General features: G+C 51.0%; 1 protein-coding gene across 7 annotated transcripts in view; it reads right to left on the reverse strand.

Annotated features, from left to right (window-relative positions):
• The window catches only part of RUSC2 (RUN and SH3 domain containing 2), a 61,663-nt gene that overhangs the window by 9,997 nt on the left and 34,157 nt on the right, over positions 1-17,509 (reverse strand). For 5 of the 7 annotated variants that reach the window (XM_030004567.2, XM_030004569.2, XM_030004571.2 and 2 more), the window contains 4 exons: positions 6,080-8,158; positions 2,895-3,683; positions 2,163-2,363; positions 784-927 (listed from right to left, as the gene is read on the reverse strand). In XM_030004567.2, the coding sequence (XP_029860427.1) occupies positions 784-927; positions 2,163-2,363; positions 2,895-3,683; positions 6,080-8,051 (3,106 nt within the window). In that variant the 5' untranslated portion in view covers positions 8,052-8,158. The remainder of the gene's footprint in view (positions 1-783; positions 928-2,162; positions 2,364-2,894; positions 3,684-6,079; positions 8,159-17,509) is intronic. The other 2 variants (XM_030004572.2, XM_030004573.2) reach the window with 2 other exon arrangements.

Raw genomic sequence — 17,509 nt, forward strand, 5'->3', positions numbered from 1 at the left:
TGGGGTCTGAGGTAATGAGTCTTTTGCTGCTTTGATCCTACAGGGCAGCAATGCAGAAGCCACGCCTTTGGCGAGCTATGTAATGACTTTGAGTAACAAGCCAGCCTTACATCTGCATCAGCATGATGCAAGAATAGAATTGGAATAGAGGGGAAAGTTGCCATCTGGTAATCACCAACACATAGCTGGCAAAGGCATGGGAACCTTTCTGCACATCTCTTGCCTCTGAAATGATACCAAGGAAGCTGTCAACAACCCAGTCCCCAACCCTGCCTCTAGCATGGATATCATCACAGCCATATCTTGTCCTGCTTTGGAATCCTTTCTCCCACCCTTTTATATAAACAATTCACCGTGTAGGACCCAACAGACCTTTTACCTAAATTACAAAATCTTAGGCTAGCACATCTGCAACATCACACAGATCCACAGATCCACCCTTGTATACTGAGACAGGGGTGGCAGCATGCCCTGCCTTAGCGTCATACTCCTGCGCCTGTCTGCTGTCTGCCCTTTCTTGTGGACTTAAGATTCTTTCTAATCATACTTCCTGTGATGAGTAGCTCAAACGTACTCCGTGGCACATTGCATGGTGCAGAGAACACAAGAACCTGCCATGGAAACAGCCGTCAGTCCAGGGGGACATATAGTTATGATGCTACAGTAGAGAAGGGCAGGGAAAGAAACCATTATGTCAACAGAGATGAGATGAGACAGAGAGAAGCACTATTCGCCTTATGCTGCGCTACGCCACACTCTTGTCCGCGAGATGCACGGACTCACCCTTCTTCTGCAGCAAGTCGATGGAGATGGACTCTGTGTTGCCATCTGGGGAGAGGCAGAACTCAGCGGGGGGTTTCTCTGCTAGTGAGAAGTAGTCAGGGAAGAAGTCAGTGTAGGTAAGCTGGAGTTGCCTCATAGACTGTCCTGCAAGGGCAAGATAGGCGGGAGAAGGATCAGCCCCAAGCCCTTATACCAAAGCCTCTCCCACATTGTTTGCTTTTCCCAGAAGCGCGCTGCATCAGCAGCGGTCTTCACCCCAGCCTGTCCAAGGCTGGGACAGCAAGGCCACAGGCTTGTTACACTCCCAGCAATGGTTTGCAATGTGAGCCTGTAAGTTCAACCCCACAGCTCACCCAACATCTAGCTCCAGCTTGACCGGGGTCCATGGGCACTGAGAGATGCTGTGGGAGATTCACCCTCATGGGCTGGTGCTAAGGGAAACCTCGCTGCACGAGACTCTCGGGGCTGCTGTGCTGATAGCCCCGGCAAGTGGGGTCAAAAGTAGAGCACAGAGAGAATCCCTACTTGTCACACACAGGCATGCACAGGCAACAAACCACATATCTTCTGCCTGTACCCTGGGATGGCCTCTGTTTTCAAGGGGTGACTTCTGCAGGAGCTCTTTCATGTGCTCAATTTCAATCTGGTTGATTCTCCAGCTCTCTGCGAGGCATTCTCCCGTGAAGGAGGGATGGAGAAACTGTTTGGGTTGGCAGAGTGAGGTGTACAGCTTTGGGGAATTCGCTCCATGACTTGAGGCTGACCTGAAGAACACTCTCCCTCCCCACAGAGACCACACTGCTCTTCCCAGAGGACTCTCAAAGGTTCAGCCAAAAGCAGCCTGTCCCTCTCAGACCTTCCTGCACACGTTTTGGACGATAGCAAAGACCTTAAGGGCAAAGCATGGAGAAGACAGAGCCCTGTGGAGCCCTACAGGGTTGCCAGCTGCCCCATGAAAGCTACAGCCCAGCACCTAGCATGCTGCCAGAATTGGGGCAGATGGGCAGACGGACAGACACTGTGGAGCACTGACACGAGGTCTCCAAGGGCCACAACTCCTGTTTGAGACACGAACTGCAAGCTCGACACAGTCTAGGAACACTTGCTGAGGTTCAAGCAGGCTCTTGGGCCACTCATTTTCCCCTTCAATCCAGCCCAGAGCCGGACCTGCCTGCTCTCAGCTCATGGAGAAGGGAGGCTCCACAGAGATTGTGCAGATCAGTGAGGCAATTTTCACCCTCCTCTTGTACCCCTCGGCCCTGCTGTGAGCAGATGCATCACCCCTCCTTCTCAGAGCAGGCAGAGCAGTGATGAAGCCAGGCTGAACCTGAGCCCCAAGGTCACCTCCCAAGACCCCCCAGCAGAAAGGTGGTGCGCACCGTTCAGCTTGCAGTGGAAATGGCTGGTGTTGAGAGTGCCGGGGAGCTCAAAGATGGGGTTCCCCCGGTTCAGCCGAGGCTCTTGCTGCCTCCTGTCTAGGCTGCCTGCTAAGCTGGGCAGCCCCGAAATGCGGTCCAGACCCAGGGGGTTCCTCCGCCTGTACTCCCGCCACTTCAGCGCTTGGGGAGAGAGGTGGTTCGCTAGGATGCCGCAGGCAGTAAGCACCAGACGGGAGGATGTGAGCAGACAGCAGCATGTGGAGGGGAAACAGGGAGAGAAAAGATGAGAAAGAGGAAGGACAGAGAAAGAGAAACAGCACATTAAAGTCCAGCAGCATTTCAGGACATTAGCACACATACATACAGGGAGGTGGAGGCCACAGCCTGGCAGAGCAGGGCAGGAGCCTGGGTGGCCTCGCGGCTGCAGGCATAGAGGGAGCAGGTTTGGGGCGCAAGCACCTGGCAATGGGGTGCTGTAAGATCAGCAGCCCAGCCCACGCTGCCCTCTCCAGAGACACAGTGTAGGACTCAGGACTGGGGGCACATGCTCTTAGTGTAGGACTTTCTTTTGCAAGGCAAAGTGATGGTAGGGGCTGTTGGGCACTGCTGTACCCAGATGCAATTTTGCCCCGGGCTGTACCTCTAAGAGAGGGTGGTGCTACAGGGAACAGCCACAGCCATAGGGAGCTGGAGATGTTCCAGACCAGCACGTCCTGGCAGGTGGGTACCTACCATTGACGGCCCGTATTCCCATGCTGCTCAAGGGACCAGAGCTGCTCGTCTCACCGCCACTTCTCCAGTGGGGATCTGCATGGCCTCCTATTCTGCTCACAGGCATACCACCCACCGAGAGGGGTGGGAGGGACCCGGTGTGGAGCCGGTACTCAGAGAGTGGTGGGCTTGGCTCCAGCGGTGCCTCCTTCTTGGGATCCGGCTTGGGGTTCTCCTTTTGCCTCAGGGCATCAGCTTTGGTGGCTTGGGAGGGCTGCATGGCACTGACAGCCGGGGAAGACCTCGTGGGAAGCAGGCTGGCGGCGATGGGGCAGGACCTGCTCCTGGGGGGCTGGCTCTCTCCAGCTCTCTCTGCGGTGGGTGAGGAAGAAGAGTCCACGCTTTGAAAGAAAGGCACGTTGCATCGCACAGGAGAGTAACTCCCCAGGGGGGACGGCCGGGTTGTCTCCGGCGCAGGCTTCTTAATGCAGCCATCATTGCGGGAGGCAGCTCCATCCGCTGAACGTTGGGTCAGGAGCGTGCTGTGGGCTTGGCTCCCTGCCACCGCCGCCTGTTCTGCCAAGGTGGCCGAGGCTGAGGACTGGGAATTGGAGGAGATCTGCTGGCTGGCAGACCGGTTGCTGGACAAGCTGTAGAGTTGGGAAAGGCTGGAAGCAAAATGGCTGTGCAGGGCACGGGCCTTGGGTGGCTTGCTGAAATGGTGCTGGAAAACAAAGGGCTGGATGGGCAGAGTCGTGGGACGCTGGTCCTTGCTGTAGCGTACCACAGGCTTGCTGTCTGTGCCACCACCTTTGGGGAGAGAAAGGTGAACAAAGTGTGAGGATGGGCAGAGGAACAATCATCATCAGCCCAGCAGATCGCAGGCAAAAGGGAATGTGCTCTTAGCTGTGGGAGGAAGAAGACAGCTAGAGGCCAGACACAGGCAGAGTGGTTCAAGGCTGAACTGGTTACACACATCATGAGCTGGCAGCGTAAAGACATGTGGCCCTAAATGCAGAGTTTCCAGCTATTGACAGCTGTCTGGAAGAGTGCTGCACCAGGAGCTTGTCTCTCCTGGTAGGGTCACCAGCTTCACATCCCTTCAGCATACCTCGCTCCTAGGACAGCAAAAAGCCATGGCCCCAAGCGCCTGCCCTCAACCTGCCTCTGCCCAGGCAGTGCCACAAAGACATGGCCCAACGCACTGTGGTACAGCAAGGTTTCTTATCCTGAAGGACTGTCCACACGTGCTGAGAACTCACCCAGCTGAGCACAAGCATTACATGCAATAGAACCGCATCCCACATCGCACTTGGTGCTGTCGGAAAGGCTGCTTGCTTCCCATTCTTCCTCCCTCTTCTTTCTCCTGTAACTGTCCCCCCTCTGAACACACAGCTCCCTTCATCCCCCTGCCTGTACCAGACCTAAGCAGGATGTTCCCAGCCAAATCAGGACCACAGCAGAAACAGAAGAGCTTCCAACCCTGGAAAGTGCAGGTCTGCTCCAGCAAATGATGGACAGGGATGTTCCAAGGAAGTGTGCTGGGCTATCTTCTATGTGTGCATGCCTGCAGCTCCTGGTGGGGCCACAATATCCTGATGGACACAGCTGAAGCATGACACACTGCACTCTGCACGACACACAACACTGGATGCACACACCTGGCTGACTGGGATCCCTGGTCACCAGCCGCACTGTGTCTCAGCACAGTGTGGCACCTTCTCCCTTGCTCCCCTCCACCTCCTCCAGCCCAGAGCAAATCCCGGGACAAAGGACCTGTCCCAAGCACAGCCCTGGTGTTAACCTGCTGCCTATGGGGTGTGCCACGCCTTTGTCTCTATAACTAGCTTTTAGCAGGGCTTGCTTTCCCTCTAGTCCCTTCTCAGACCCTCTAGGCTTGCATGCTGTTCTCAGCTGGAGCGAAGCAGCTCTGCCTTTATCTCCAGCTGCAGGCAGCAGCTTTCTGCGCAGCACTAATGCCTGCCTTGCTGTCACAGTGCGGACAAAGGGACCACAGCAGGGGGTGCAGGAACTGTTGGGTTCTATTGCCTTGAGAGCTCCTGTCTGCCCCCTCCTCCCTGAGCAGCTCTTGCTCCTTCCAAGCACTCCCTCTGCAAACCAAGAGGGCTGCTCCCACGCTGCCTTCTCCCGGCAGAGACCTGCCGTCCCTGCCATCCCACACTGAGCACACATTCAAGACTCAATGAACAAACAGCACAATACTTAAAGAGCTCTTGCTTCAAAGGTCAAAATCTCTCCCACACCTGCCATGGCAATGAACAACATTTTCTTCCTATCTCCTGCAGAAACTTTCAGGGGATTAAATGGAGACACAGTCTGGTCCTTGGCATGTTAGGGGCTATCTACTGCAGCAGTCTGGTCAGAGGCATTTTAGACAGGCTCCTACCTGAGAAGCAGGTACAAGAATTGTCTACGGCAGTAATAGAGGTCCCGTGCCCTGCTGGAGAAATGGCCATACCTCTGATGGGCCTGTCACATAGCTTCCTCACCAGGACAAGTGACAGCAATGTCAAGGTGGAAAGCAACTCATGTATTACAGGCTTTCCTGCAGAGGGAACTGTGACAATTACCCTCCATAGGAACCTTTGCTGCAATCCAATGCATTGTGGAGGATATGACCAGGCTACTCCAGCAGAGACACGCAGCTCCTCTAATCTCTTCAGGATTCATGCTGTAAGTGTTGGCAGAGAATGTGTGAGCTCCCTGACCCTGAGAAGAGACTGCTGGCTATGTCTCTTCCCTCTCCACCTCTGCCCCAAAAACTTGTCAACAAATCCCTTCCCTTCATCTGCTGGGAGCGTGACTCTGCTGAGCATCTTCACATCTCTGTCTTAGGAGCTAAAGGCAGGTGATTCTCATGGACTGGGGGAGTACAACGCCCTGGAAGGGAGACAATCCTCCAGGCTCCACAGACCCTAAGTGCTAATGCCATGTCCTCCCTTACATGACAGGAGAGGTTTCCACAAAACCTCAAGAGGCTTTAGAAACATAAGGACAAGACTCTTGCACTGATCTGGGTCTGAAATAAGCACAGCAGGGCTTTGTCCCAGGGAGTGGTAGACCAGGAAACAAACCGCACAGGCACTGGTCTCCCATTGCCAGGCAGGTTCCTCTGCTGCTCCCCTGATGTCCCAAAGAGCAGCCTTTCTTTTTACTTCTCCATTCTGCCTAGTTTGGCTCCTTACCGTCTGCTCGGGCTCTAGCACCTCTTTGTCCGTGGCCACTGGCAGAGCCACCTGAGAAGCTGGCATCTGCCTCCGTCAGCAGGGAGAGAGAGGCTTGCTCACCTGCCCCATGCCCACTGGGGACCTTCTCACCGGAGACCAAGTCTTTGGTGGAACTCAAAGCCTGGCTGTCCCCAAAAGCATGATTCAAACAGAAGCCCTCACAGCTCCGGTTCAGGCCATGGACAAAAGGCATGGGTGGAAGACTCTGGCTGCGGCGAGCTCTTTCTTCAAGGAAGGCTGGGCAATCCCGCTGTGTCTCAGGGATAGGGGAGAACTCCAAGGAGGAATCACCACTGGACCGGAGTGGTGGGGAGGTGCCATTCTTTTTCCGGCCTTTAGCCAGTTCAGCAAAAGATGTCACTCGTTTCGGGGGAGAACTCTGGATAGGTATTGCTGGACTTTCACTCAGCTTGACCGGACAGCTCACCATGCGCTCCAAGGAGCCCAGCCTACCACTGGGACTCCTGTCCAGGTTCTGGTCATAGCTCCTGGAGCGCTGCCGGCTTGTGTTGAGGTTAGGTGGTGACACGTTCACATAGACCTGACCCTCAATCGTGTTTTGGGTGGATTCTCCCTTTGCATCCTCTTCACTGCACTCCACGTTGCTTTCTTCTTGTCTCGGGTCAGGCCTTCTGAACAGATAGTATTCAGTGGGCTGGGCTGGACTACCTTTGGTATGGTCTTCTGAGCAGCTAGTTATGGAAGATCCTGCCGGGCTGGGGGATGACTGGGAAGACAAGTCACATGTGACTAACTTATAGTAATTCTGAGTAGCCACAACAAGCCGTGCTTGGCTCTGTAAGCAGGCAGTGAGGTCTGAGCTCTCTGAAGCGCAAGGCTCACAGTGGAGGTGGTAGGAGTTGCAGTTAGCATCAAGGACAGGTGAGGAGGAGTGTTGACACCCACACACCTTCCCTGAACTCTCTGGGTGATGCGACTCGCAAGACATCTTGGATTCTGTGGGTGATGAATGCAAATCCAGGTAAAAAGCTCCTGTGTCTGAGTGGCTGCAGAAGGAAGAGTCACAGGACAGGTTGGCTGAATTCAGGTTAGATCGAGACTGACCATTCATTTTGTTGTAGAGAGCACTGAAGTTCACCAGCACCCCGTCAGAGCTGTTGCAGGAAGAGTCACTGATGTAGCCCATCTGTTGGTCAATCACCTCAGACTGACTTGACGAACTGTAGCAGCGACAGTGCTGGAGCTCCGAACTGGAACAGCTGCACGTCCGGCTGTGCAGGGCATCCTGATTCCTCAGCAATTCACCCGTGTTCTGGTTCCACTCCTGGTCACCACCGTCGAAGGAGAAGCTGGAGGATCTGCCACGATGGCAGCTGCATTCATCCAGCTCCATGCGTTCTGAGGCGTGGTGACACCTGTTTGCATTGTTCCTCTTCTGGACATCATCACTGCTGATTTTGTCCTCTTGCCCATCTACCACACCAGACCGGCTAGCCATGTTCCAGGATTTCACAATGTGGTTGGAGTCGTGGAGGTGGAAAGGGGGCAAGGCCAGCTCGTGCAGATGAAAGGGAGGTTTGCCAGCCACAAGTGTGTTGTGAAGATGGAAAGATTTTTGACCCAAGTCATCCCCAAAAATGCTGAGATCTTCACCCTCACTCAGCCGGAAAGGGTTGTGTCGCTTGCTGACACTAGGGACAATCAAATCCCTTGCTTTGCCTTCTTTCTTGTCTGAGGCCTCTGCTGAGGTTTCGGAGGTCTGGAGAAAGCTGCTGTACACCAAGGAGTCAGTCTGTGAAAGGTCTCTGTCTGGAAGGGCAGAGGTCCGTGTAACGCTGAGCTCTGGCTGGCAGAAGGGGTTGGTCCTTTTGCTCACGGAGCAGCACTGTCTGTCGGGGACCTGGCAATGCACCAGGGGAATGTGATGGACAATCAGCGTCTCACCAGTCAGTTTGGGTGGACTATCCATGGTGAGGAATGCTCTTCAGGACATCAGTTAAGCTGGTGCTACCCATGGACAGATAGGGCTGCACATGAGAGGCAGGGAGGACACTTCTCATGAGGGAATTCAGATACCTAAATAGAGACAAAAACACAAAGGAAGTCACCTCTCAGGAAAGGCAGTGACTATTTAAAGCATCCTTGGTTTGACTGAACACTTCGTGTGCTGACAAGGACCAAACAGACTGGTCCTTTTCAGCACAAATACCTGAACACAAGGTCCTGAGTTGTCCTTCTTCAGGGAAAGCATCACAATGTAAGACAAACACATCCCTGTCCCTACAGAGTTGTGGGACAACATTTGTGCTTCCATCTGACCCCTCTCAAATTTATGTGAAGTGAGTGACTGATTTCACTCAAGTGGCCAAAGGGCTGCACAGGCTTTGGGCCAAAGGAAGACCTCACTGCGAATGGCACTGTATGCTCACAGGAAAACAGGCAGACAGCACAGGGTCTGAAATAATGTGCTGCACTCTGATGAGAGCAGTCCATCTTCTCCCACTGGCTTAAATATCTTTGTCTCCCTTTAGGTACCTTGAACTTTCCTTTAAGAACCAAACACTAAACTGCACTGCCAGGCCTTGCAATTTTAGAGACGCACAAGTCCAGGCAGAGACTGGAAAGCAGGAAGGGACTGGAACAGGAAAGCACAACAACCATTCCTCTTCAAAATCCAGGAGCCCCCATGAGTTTCCTGAGCTCTTTTAGTGGTGCCCGGGGAGCATGCCAAAGTATGCAACTACTTATGCACACAAGGGCCTCTCATGTGAAAAGGAGCGGATGACTTCAGTAGGGCCATGAGGAACCAGTGGTGATGGTTAAATAGGTCCCATACAGCACACTGCCTTCTCCTGACCTTTTGCTGATTGTTAAGCCTCAGCTCAAACTGGTTCCTTTTGTGGTCTGGGATGCCTGGTTCACACTTCTCTGACATTCTGCCACATTATCTGTGGCACTTACTTGCTTATTACCTGCTGCACTTCACAACAGTACAACTACCACAGCCCACAGTCCCAGGAGCCGTACAGGCAGGGCACTATGAGCCCCACTCCCTCAGAGTTCCGTAAACAGCAGGTTCTCATAAAGCTAGAGGAAGATATTCACCAGCATTTGATATGGGAGAACAGAGCACATATTCATTCCTCCTTCCCCATCTAAGCTGGACGTCCAGCCTGCAAGTGCCTCCAGGACAGTCTGGAATGCATTTCCCTCTTGTCTTCCCTTCTACACGTCAGAGAAGCCAATGCAGAGAAGTACATGGGAACGCAGCTAAGGCAGCAAGGAGAGAGAGAAACCACAAAACACAACAGTGATCCAGGATGATCCTGAGGGATTAAAAAATGACCTAGTGCTCTCACAGATACACCACTTGTTCTGACAACCCTGGCCCAAACACCCTTGGTCAGCAATCCACATCCCATATCTCATCCAGGCATCCTCAGTGCTCACAGCAGCATGACACCACATACTATGGTCCTGCTCTGGGCTCCAGGACCCTGGGTTGGCTGCCACCACTGACCTTCAGACTCCAGAAAGTGGCATTCACAGGATCTGTCTTCACCTACCTTACCCCAACATTTGTGACAATGGGATGATAATGGATTTGGAGCAGAGCTGCAAAGGCACATGCGAGGCCAGGAGGGAAATTGAGAAATGTGGGATAAGTGAAGTTAGAACAACAGTGTAAGCAATGAGACAGCTCCACAGAAAGATCAGGAACTTCAGTTCTTTCAGCTTCATGGCATAAGAATAGCAATTAAAAGATGCTAAAAAAAAATCATCAAAAGAAGTACTTTCCTCCCACGCTTAATAGTGCTTCTCACAGACACAGGATGCTGCTGGCAGGAAAAAAAAATACAAAGATGGAAATGGACCTAGCGTTTACAGTAAACACCCAATGAGGTAAAAGTTAATGCTAACACCACTGTTAGTGAACAGACAAGCCTTCTGGTAGACTCTACCAGAGATCATCATGAGACCTACATGAGGGGCACACTCACCCTCATTTCTGCTTCTGCTGGGATGTTTCACCCAGGATTAGGCTCTGAAGTAGAGAGGTCACCTGGACCACTTAGACCATATCCAGCTGGACTGTTGTGCAGCCCTAAACTCTCCCTCACCTATAGCCTCCCTAAGCCCTCTATCTCCCTTCACTCCCCTTTCAGTGACTCCTCTGTCTTACAAGCTTCTGGCTCCTTTCCCACAGCTGCTGCCGCAAAGGCTGAAAGGAATGACTCTGTCCTCAGCCCGGTTCCTGGGGGGAGATCTTTTACATCAGGGATTCCCAAGATCACATTGCTCAAGAACCACCGTGGTTAACAGCAGCTCCTGACTCTGTGCCTAGCACACACACGCGCTGCAAGTGGTGTTCAACAGCTGCAACAGTGTTCGTGCCCCATTTTGGACCTTGTGCATCATTGATCATGGCAGATGTAGCAGCAGGAGCCCCTGTTTATCCCGTCTCCCCCCATCTCTCCAGCATTATGGGAGAAAAACTAGTCCCCCAGTGCTTATCTGCTCATGCAGGCCTACCCTGCCCTCATTACTGCCTCTGTAGCTGATTGTAATGCTTAGATCACATCTCTTCATAAGGCTTTGCTATATTTTGAGTGTTGCCACAATGCAACCACTTGAAAAGCATCATTTTGAGGATATAGACCGTGATGACAGCACACTTCGCTGCTGAAGTACCGGGTCTCTGCTGCCTCTGGGAAATGGCTGCTTGGAGCCGGTTCCCAGCACCAGCACCAATCTGCTGACAAGCCCTGCTGAGCAATGCATACTTCATGTTGCTGCAGAAGCTGCTGTGGGAGGACAAGGCTTGCACAGCATCGTGGTTTAACCCCAGCCAGCAACTAAGCACCATGCAGCTGCCCGCTTACTTCCCCTTCACCCTGTGGGATGCGGAGAGAATTGGGAAAAAACCAAAGTAAAACTTGTGGGCTGAGATAAGAACAGTTTAATAGGACAGAAAGGAAGAAAATAATAAAGCTAATAATAACAATAATAAAATAAAAATAACAAATAAAAGGATTGGAATATACAAAAGAAGTGATGCACAGTGCAATTGCTCAGCACTCGCTGACCAATGCCCAGTCAGTTCCCAGCCAAAACCACGACACGCAGGCACACTTTGACATTTGACAACAAAATGTCAAGAGAGCTGATATACAGCCATTTCCCAGCTGTCTCTCTGGAGCTCCAGCTGCGACATGCAACTCTGTCCAGCTATTTGGTTTCAGTGGCAGCACAGGCTCCCCAGGTGGACTGTGATTCACTGGCTGTCACAGATGCTGCAGCAGACGGATGCCCACTCTGCCTGCACCCACAGCCTGCTCCTAGCACAAGGCTCTGAGGTCCAATATCACAGGTGGCACACAGCTAGCTCCTGACAGGAGCCATTCTGACAGCTTCCCTAGGGATATGCACGACTTTTTGTGCCCTAGCTACCCCTCCTCTCTCCCTTGGGACACCTCTCCTGGGTTCCTCCTGTCTTAGGGATACAGGGAAGTTGGGCAATGGCACTGCCAGTGCAGGGATTATTCAGTTCCCAATACCAGAGCATCCCCCGTGGCTGTATTATCCCTTGACTCTGCCTCCCAGATTCTGGAAGACTATGGAAGGATCCTCCCTCTTCCTATTCAGGGTCTGGTAGGCTGGGATTGATACTGGGGCATAAAATCCAGCAAGCAAGATTCTGCTGGCTTTGATCAGCTCTCTGTAAAGCCCTCACACCCCTTTGCAAGGGGAAGTTGCCAGATGTGGATAGGCAGTCTGCACCTGAACACTTTTTGCCAAATCAATTCATTCTTCTTATCATTTGCAATAGCACAAGCCCACAGTGTGCTGAATCCTGCTCAATCCTACACATACAACAGCAAACACAGCATCCAGGAACGATCCCTGCCCAGAAAAGCATGCCATGGCAGTGCAAGGCAAGGAGGCACGCAGGCAGAACCATGACTCTAGATGCATCAGTACAACAGCCATTTTATTTGCAAATGTCAAAATTTTTTGCCTTCTCTATACTGACACCATCTGCTGCTACATGGGAGATATGGGCTGATTATTCAGTCAGCTCTTTCTTGAGGTGCTAAGGGTTACCTGGAGAAGGCGAGGGCCAGACATTTCATTACCTGTGGGTGCTTCATTCCAGTCAAGATAATACAGAGCAGAGAAGGATGGCTTTTTGTGAGACACCTATGGTGTGGTGTGGAATTACTCAAGAATGCTTGTACCCCCATGTATATAAATATACATGACAAAAACTCCTTAGCTACAGCAAAGCTCTAGGTAAGTAGAAGGAGATGAGTGCAGAGCAACAAAGGATGGTTCAGCAACTGATCTGAGAGCCACCTACCAAGCCGTGTCTGTGCTTTAGAAAGGAGGCAGCATGCTGCAGGTAACAGGGGCATGCCGCACCTTGCAGAGCTCTGAGCCCTTCAGGCTCTCCACTTCATGGCATCTAAGTCCTTGCTGAGCACTACATAGAGGACCCCAAACCCCTCCTCTGTCATAGCCTCAAAGACTGAGGAGGTTGTGCTAATTTAAGGGTGGTCAGTGCAGCTCCATGGCTTCTGGAGTACAACCTCCTGCCTCTGCAATATTGCTGAGAAGAGGCAGAAGCCATCAGAGCTGGTGCCAAACTGGGCTGCAAGGCTCTGCTTCTATTAGAGGGGGCTGGTGCAAACACCAGCCTTGCCTCCAAGTGCTGATGCCTTAGGTGTGGTGGTCACATACCTCCAGGCATACCCTGCTGTCTGTTACCACTCCCGCCAGGCTTTTGGAGTTCCGTCACCAATTGCTTAATACCCTGAGCTCTGCTCAGCGCTGTCAGCTACACACATGGGGCGATGGGGTTCAACACACAGCAACACAAGTTTCCTCCTAAAATGTAATGCAATAGCAGGGGAGGCATGCAGAGATTTAAGAAATAAATGTGATTTAAATAGAAAAAGATTGCACATGCAGGACAGAGGATGAAGATGCAGGAGCAAGATCATCAGAACTGTCAGCTGGAGGCAATGCTGGCTTTTTGGAGGCTGGCTTTTCTGAACAGATTACTGTTTCTACAAATGTCAGTCACTTCATCTATGAAATTGAATGCCCAATGGCAACCTTTAACGGTGAGGGTTCTTGCTGCCTCTTTCTGAATGGCTATGGTTTCACTGTCATCATCATCTTCCTCAGACGGAACAAGATCCATCATGTCACTCAAGGGTGAAAGATGGAAAAACAGGGTTAAAAGCTGGGCATTCAGTTTCACAGATGAACCAGCAAAAATCCTTTTGTATTGGAGCTGCTTGTTCTTTGAGGGTTGTTCCATGTGAATCCCTGACTCCTACAGAGCATTTGCATTAACATGCCTGAAGAAACCACACAGCTCTACAAAACAAGCACGAGCAGAAATGCTGCAGAAAGCAACGGTTTGTGTGAGCTTGCAGACAGAGGCACAATACAGACGTCTCCTCTTTGCTCCACGGGCGGGGGAATATATTCAGTTTAGTCCCTGTAAGTCTACCTCCTGTCAAAAGGGCTGGGAGATGAATCCAAACTGAAAGCCACTCTTCAGACAGTGTGGGGGATCTCGGGGCTCACTGGTTCCAGCACCAGTTTCCAGGACCCCAGTAATGCAGTTTGTCCCTGCCCCAGCCTTGCCACTCCAAAAGCTGCCAGAAAGTACTGAATGGTTTTAAAAAAGCCTTAACAATAGAATTCCAGGAAGCTGGAGGGCATTCAGGGAGAAGGATCAGTGAAGAGGACGGGGTGAGGGGCGCAGGGTGAGTGGCCTGGGGATGGGTCTGAACCATCGGGGTGAGTAAGAAGAGGGTGGAGATGAGGAAGCCTGTATGGTGTAGGGTGGGACTAGCTAGTAGTATTTGTTTGGACATCTGTTTATTTCTCGCCAGCTAATACATCTCTGCCAAATTCACGCCTTCATTAAATGCTTTAGTAAATCATCCAGCACGTTTAATGAAAGAAAAGGTGTAAAAGGAAATACTAGTTGTTTGACTCATCCTAAACCTCAGCTCTCCTTCCCTGCCTCAGGAAACAGGGAGCATACTGAGGGTGGTCTGCCTGGTCCCAGGGTGAATATTCCAGCACTCAGTGTTTAAAGCGGGGTGCAGCAAGATAGCAAGACTAAATACTTCCTAAATTTCTGCCTCAGCTCAGGCTGGTTCCTCTTGTGGTGCTGAGCAAACAGTGATTCCTGAAAAGACCGCTTCCCTTTTCTTTCCACAATGAGGTGCTGCCTGGCCCAGGGCTTTTTCCAGTGGCTTCCAGGACAGCCTGACTAAGCCCGTGATTAATGTATCATTACATCCCAGAACTATATAGGATTATGATGTGTTCAGAATGGAAACTGCAGCACATGACAATCAATCACAGCCCCTGCGCGCATGGCACCAAGGAGCTGCACAGGTCAGGGGTGAGGGGCTTGCCAGCAGAGATGAGGGGGTGCATGAGACAAAAATAAGCAATAGGCAGTATATGTATTCCTGCCAATAACACAACTAGCATGAGCCAGGTACTGCCTCCCAGTCAGAGGAAAAGAAGCCCCAGCTGCTTTGGGCATTTTGAGTTACACAAGACATCAGAAATAGCTCAAGCAACAGATCTATACCAGCTAACACAGGAGCCGGACAGTGACCGAACCAGTTTCTCCCATTTCTGTGCTCTCTTGCTCCGTGACTCATCATCTGGCATGTGGCACTCGGCAGGAGTCACTTACAGGCTGTGACTCACAAGTATCCACCATCCACTGAGGTGATCTGGGCTGGAACCTGCTCCTCCTTCTCCCCACTGGCCATCCTCTGCCCCAGCCCCCACCACATATGCTCCTAATTACTATATGCAAATCCACAGAGGAGAAAAAGACTGATGTTTCTAGCTGTTAATATCACACTGACATTGCTGCTGAATTGAACTGCAGACACAGTAAATCCTTTCTTATCACAGACACTCTAGTAGCAGCAGCAGCAGGAGGAGGGGCTATGCTTTTATAGCACCCTTCTGCCTGAGCACTCTGAAAGCAAACTGAAGATCTTATGAGAGCAGAAATTACACAATTCTTTTCTGAAACATGGATCTGCCTGGGTGCTGGAGCCTGGCTGCTGCAGGGTTCCCAAGGCACTCAAGAACCCACACAGAAAGAAAAAAATCCTATAAGCAAATGAAACCACTGGGCAGAATCAGTAGCTGAAGAGGTCAAGCTTAACTCCTTAACTGCACAGCTTTGGCCAGGGCTTAGCTGCAAAGCAGGGCTGTCAGCTGGCTGCCTCCTTTTACAGACCTGCCCGAGGACCCTAGGAAGCAGAGGCTGCAGTTGAGTAGTAACAAAACCACAGCCAGCAGCTGTGGGTGACCCAGAGTCAAAGCCAGAAGCAGTGCGGACTGAAGGTTTTCCCATGAACTTCTATGCCTGGGAGCTGTGAGCTCAAAACTCTCCACCACAACAGCCACAGGAAAGTGTCCTGCTGAGGGAGCTGGGCATCAAACTCAGCGCACCTTTGTGAATCAAAGCTGGCTCACTGACCTGTGCTGCAGGCATACAAGATGGCAAAGCTGCTCATGAAGTCTGTTATATGGCTACACGCAACAGTGAATGAGCAGCTGTTCTTGCTCAGGTGTGCGCTGCAGGGGCCAAGGCTCCCGAGGTAATACCAAGGGGTGGAGAGGGCACGGATACTTCATATGGATGGAGATATTCTCAACAGCACTGGAGATTTCAGAAGTTGCTGGGGATCTGTAGCATCCCTAGAATTACTATACTTTGGAAAGACCTCTCAATGAGAGGTCACAAATCACTTCCACTAGGCCCTCAGGACTTTCCTCCCTAACATTTACTGGAATCTGGCTTCAGACAACTTGGTGTTGCCCAGACCATAGCAAAGGAGAGGCCCTGCTTATCCAAGGCTTATGGGAGGATAATTTCAGAAGCAAGTTTCATCTGCACAAGGAAAAAGCACAAGAGGACAGCTCCACCTCAGTAGTCCTAGATCCCCTACCAACTTCATGACTTGGGGAAAAGAGATGAGCTAAGCTCTAAAAGCAAAGGTGTGTCTTCACAGTGAATCAGATCTCACTGCAGTACAGGTCAGCAGACCCATACAGACTCCAGCCACTCCATGGCTGCCTATCTTCACTATTGCTTCCTCTCTATCCAGATTAAAACTGGCATTGCATTTCTGTCCAAACCGTGCGTTGCAGGAATCACAGCAGCAAAACAATCCTGAACCCTCCCTGCACAGCAAATGCATCAGTGACCACTGGAGAAAGCCTGAGAAATAAGGAACTCAGTCTTAAAATAACTCACTCAAAAAGGCTGTAAAATCATGTTTACTGTCTGTTCAGCCCAGAGCCCCACATATATAGGAATCACTCACTATCAAGTGAAAACCAAACATTTCTGGGGTGGAAGATTATAGATGTACCTCATGTAGCAACACAGCAAAAGCAGAACAGCCAGCATAGGTAGCTATGGGAGAGTGAAGTAAAACCACAGCAGGGCCAAGTTCTTGAAATAAATAAAGTATCACCCCACAAGCTACCATAAATAAAGCACCTAGAGATGTCAAAAAGCCCCAGCAGAATTATTTTCAGACTTGAACACAGCGGTGGTGCAATGGTTTACTACCAGGACTGGCTAGCCATGTCCCAGTGAATAGGAGAAGCAATGCACGTATGGCATTTCCTAGCTGTGATGGGCATCAGTTCTGCCAGAGAGCCAGGATGCCTGCATCTGCAGAGCTGTATTATTTGTAAATGATGCAATCCTACATGGAATTTAATACACACTGTGTGCAAGCAGATCAGGAGCTCCAAAATCAAGCACAAACAGAAAACATCCCAGCAGCAGCCTGTTTTTTTTAGAGGTTCCTCTTCATAGTGCATATCTAAATGATTTTTCAAACAGCAGCTATGTCCAATAGCTGACTCCTGCTAAAACTGCAGGAATTTTAACCCTTCCTAGCTCTAGGTAGTTCTGCCAAGACCAGAAGCAATAACTGGATACACAAGAAAAAATTTTCTGTCTCTCCAAGGCAGGAATATGCAATGAGCAATTTCATGGTTTGGAGGCTGGCAGCACCCTGATTACGGGATGATAGCATGCTGCAAAGCCAAAAGGCTGAGTATCAGCCCAATAAAGGCAGCATCTGGTGAGACTAATGCATCAAATTTATCCTGGCCTCTGAAGGACATCAGGACCACATACACTTCTGCTGCTGATAGATCTAACTGCTTTTAGACCACAGGCTGGATTTTGTAATCCCTTGAAGATAGCTGGAGGAAAGGATCCTGGATCACACAGTTTTGAAAAGGTAATTTGCCTGATCACTGTTAAGACTGTGCACTTCTTAACCCTTTTTTGGCCAGCTCTGTGAACAAACAGGTCCTCTGCAATCATGTCCAAATGCTGTCTGA

The sequence above is a fragment of the Aquila chrysaetos genome, chromosome Z (assembly GCF_900496995.4).
Source record: "Aquila chrysaetos chrysaetos chromosome Z, bAquChr1.4, whole genome shotgun sequence".
In the NCBI taxonomy this organism is placed as follows: Eukaryota; Metazoa; Chordata; class Aves; order Accipitriformes; family Accipitridae; genus Aquila; species Aquila chrysaetos.